Here is a 2,746-nt window from a genome sequence, read left to right as displayed (position 1 = left end):
TAAATCTAAAAATAAAAAATATATAATACCCCCCCCCCAAAAAAAAAAAAAAATAATTCAAGCCGAAAGGCAGCAGCGGTGGCCGGGCTCGGGGGGAGTCACACCGTCGTCTCGCCCTGCTTGCTGTTGGTGAGTCGCGTGTAGAACTTCCTCCACGAGTGCAGGGTTTTACCCGACCATATCCAAAAGCCGGAGGTGATGCCCACGATGAGAGTCATGAGATACTTGATCATGTAGACGGTGAAATCGGGGGTCATGCGGGGGGTGAAGTGGAGCGGGCAGGGGATGGCCAAGCTCTTGCAGTTCTGGCTGATCCAGCTGCGCTCCCAGTGCTCGCGGAAAGCCTGCTCGTAGAAATAGCAAGCGATGACGATGGTGGCCGGGACGGTGTAGAGGACGCTGAAGACCCCAATGCGAACCATCAACCGCTCCAGCTTCTCCGTCTTGGTCCCCCCGTGTTTCATGATGGTGCGGATGCGGAAGAGGGAGACGAAGCCGGCCAGAAGGAAGGAGGTACCGATGAAGAGGTAGACGAAGAGTGGGGCCAACACGAAGCCCCGGAGAGGGTCGATGTTGTTGAGGCCCACGAAGCAGACACCACTCAGCAGGTCCCCGTCGATCTGCCCCATGGCCAGGATGGTGATGGTCTTGACGGCTGGCACAGCCCAGGCAGCCAAGTGGAAGTACTGGGAGTTGGCCTCGATGGCCTCGTGGCCCCACTTCATGCCAGCAGCCAGGAACCAGGTTAGGGAGAGGATGACCCACCAGATCGAGCTGGCCATGCTGAAGAAGTAGAGCATCATGAAGAGGATGGTGCAACCTTCCTTCTTGGTGCCCTGTACCACCGTGCGGTAGCCATCCTCCTGGAAACGCTCATTGCAAACCACCCTCTCCTCCAGCACGAAGCCGGCGATGTAGGCCACCGACACCATGGTGTAGCACCCCGAGAGGAAGATGATGGGTCGCTCAGGGTAGCGGAAACGCTGCATGTCCACCAGGTAGGTGGTGACGGTGAAGAAGGTGGAGGCGCAACACAAGACGGACCAGATGAGGATCCAGATACGGGCAAAACGAATCTCATCCTCGTTGAAGAACATGTGGCCGTCGGGCCGGGTGGGCTCGCAGGGCGCCGCGCAGTCCTTCTCACCCAAGAACTTGTAGTTGAGGTAGCTGGGCACCTTCAGCGCCCGCGGGCAGTGGAAGGGGTGGTCGAGGGTGGCGTAACGAGGGGCTCCCGGGGTGCCCTGGCCAGCCAGCGGTGTGGCACTGGTGAGCAACGCCGGTGAACCGCCGTCCTCCGAATGGTTCTGCCCCACGCAGATCTGCTCAGCGCCATGCCGGGGGAAATTCTCACAACGTAATCGCTCCGGCCATTGGAACCCAAATTTATTCATGAGGGCTTCGCAGCCCTGGCGGGCACGCTCACAGATGGAGCGGCAGGGCGGGATGGCCTGCTCCAGCACCGTGCAGACCGGCGCGTACATGGAGCACAGGAAGAACTTGAGCTCCAACGAGCACTGGACCTTCACCAAGGGGTAGAACTGGTGGACCTCCAACCCCGCATCCTCCTGGTTGGTGTGACCCAGCAGGTTGGGCATGATGGTTTGGTTGTAGGCGATGTCAGTGCAGAGCGGGATGGAGATGGGCTGGCAGAAGCCATGGTCGGGGATGGAGATGCCCTTCTCACCGTGCAGCTGGCTCCGGCACGGCACCGGCACGCTCAGCCCCACCAGCAGCCAGGCCAGGGTGAGCAGCACACGGCGGGGGCCCATGGTGATCCCAGCTGCCGCGCCTGGATTTACCGTGCCCAGTGCCCAGCCGGTCAGCTGGTCCCCCTGGCCGGATCTGCCGTGCCCCGTCCTGCTTGGATGGCTCCTGGTGACCGGATCTGTCGTGCCCGGTGTTGGTTAGATGACTCCCGGTGACTGGATCCACTCAGGTCCCACCTGGACGGCTCCCGGTGACCGGATCTGTCGCGCCCGGTGTTGGTTAGATGACTCCCGGTGACTGGATCCACTCAGGTCCCGCCTGGATGGCTCCCGGTGACTGGATTTGCGGTGCCCGGTGCTGCCTGGATGGCTCCCGGTAACCAGATTTACCGTGCCCGGTGTTGGCTGGATGATTCCCGGTGACTGGGTCTGCTCAGGTCCCGCCCCGACGGCTCCCGGTGACGGGATCTGCCGTGCCCGGTGCTGCCCAGACGGCTCCCGGTGACGGGATCTGCCGTGCCCGGTGCCCGGCGGGACGGCTCCCGGTGACGGGATCTGCCGTGCCCGGTGCCCGGCGGGACGGCTCCCGGTGCCCCAGCCCGCTATGTGCGGTGGGACGGCCCCCGGGGCTCAGACGTGGCGCTCCCGGTGCCCGGCCTAGACGCTCCCGGTGCTCCGCAGCGCTGCTCCCGCTGCCCGGACTGGGCGCTCCCGTTTTCCCGCTGTCCCGACCCGGTGCTCCGCGGCGCAGCTCCCGGTGCCCGGTCCCGGAGCCCCGGGCGGGCGGGGGCGATAGCGATGGCGGGGCGGCGGGGGGGGGGGGGGGGGGTAGCCGGGGGGGGGTACCGGGGGGTGCCGGGGGGAGCGGAGCGGCCGCACCGGACGCTCCCGCCGCCTTTGTGCGGGGCAGCGCCGCGTCCCCGCCGGGCGGAGCAGCCCCCCCGCGACCCGCCCCCGCCGGGCCCCGCCCCCCCCGCCCCGCCAATCACATTCAAACGGTGCAGCCGTCCCGCCCCCCGCCGCCCCGGGACACGCCC

At 65.4% G+C, this 2,746-nt stretch overlaps 1 protein-coding gene across 1 annotated transcript; it reads right to left on the bottom strand.

Moving 5' to 3' along the window:
• On the bottom strand, positions 1–2,546 carry FZD2 (frizzled class receptor 2). The gene has a single exon (XM_040617744.1). The coding sequence runs from the start codon at positions 1,770–1,772 to the stop codon at positions 99–101; it is 1,674 nt and encodes a 557-aa protein (XP_040473678.1). The 5' UTR covers positions 1,773–2,546; the 3' UTR covers positions 1–98.
• Between the last annotated feature and the right edge of the window lie 200 nt (positions 2,547–2,746).

This window comes from Falco naumanni, chromosome 18 (assembly GCF_017639655.2).
Source record: "Falco naumanni isolate bFalNau1 chromosome 18, bFalNau1.pat, whole genome shotgun sequence".
Taxonomy (NCBI): domain Eukaryota; kingdom Metazoa; phylum Chordata; class Aves; order Falconiformes; family Falconidae; genus Falco; species Falco naumanni.
This window is presented reverse-complemented; position numbering and strand designations above follow the sequence as displayed.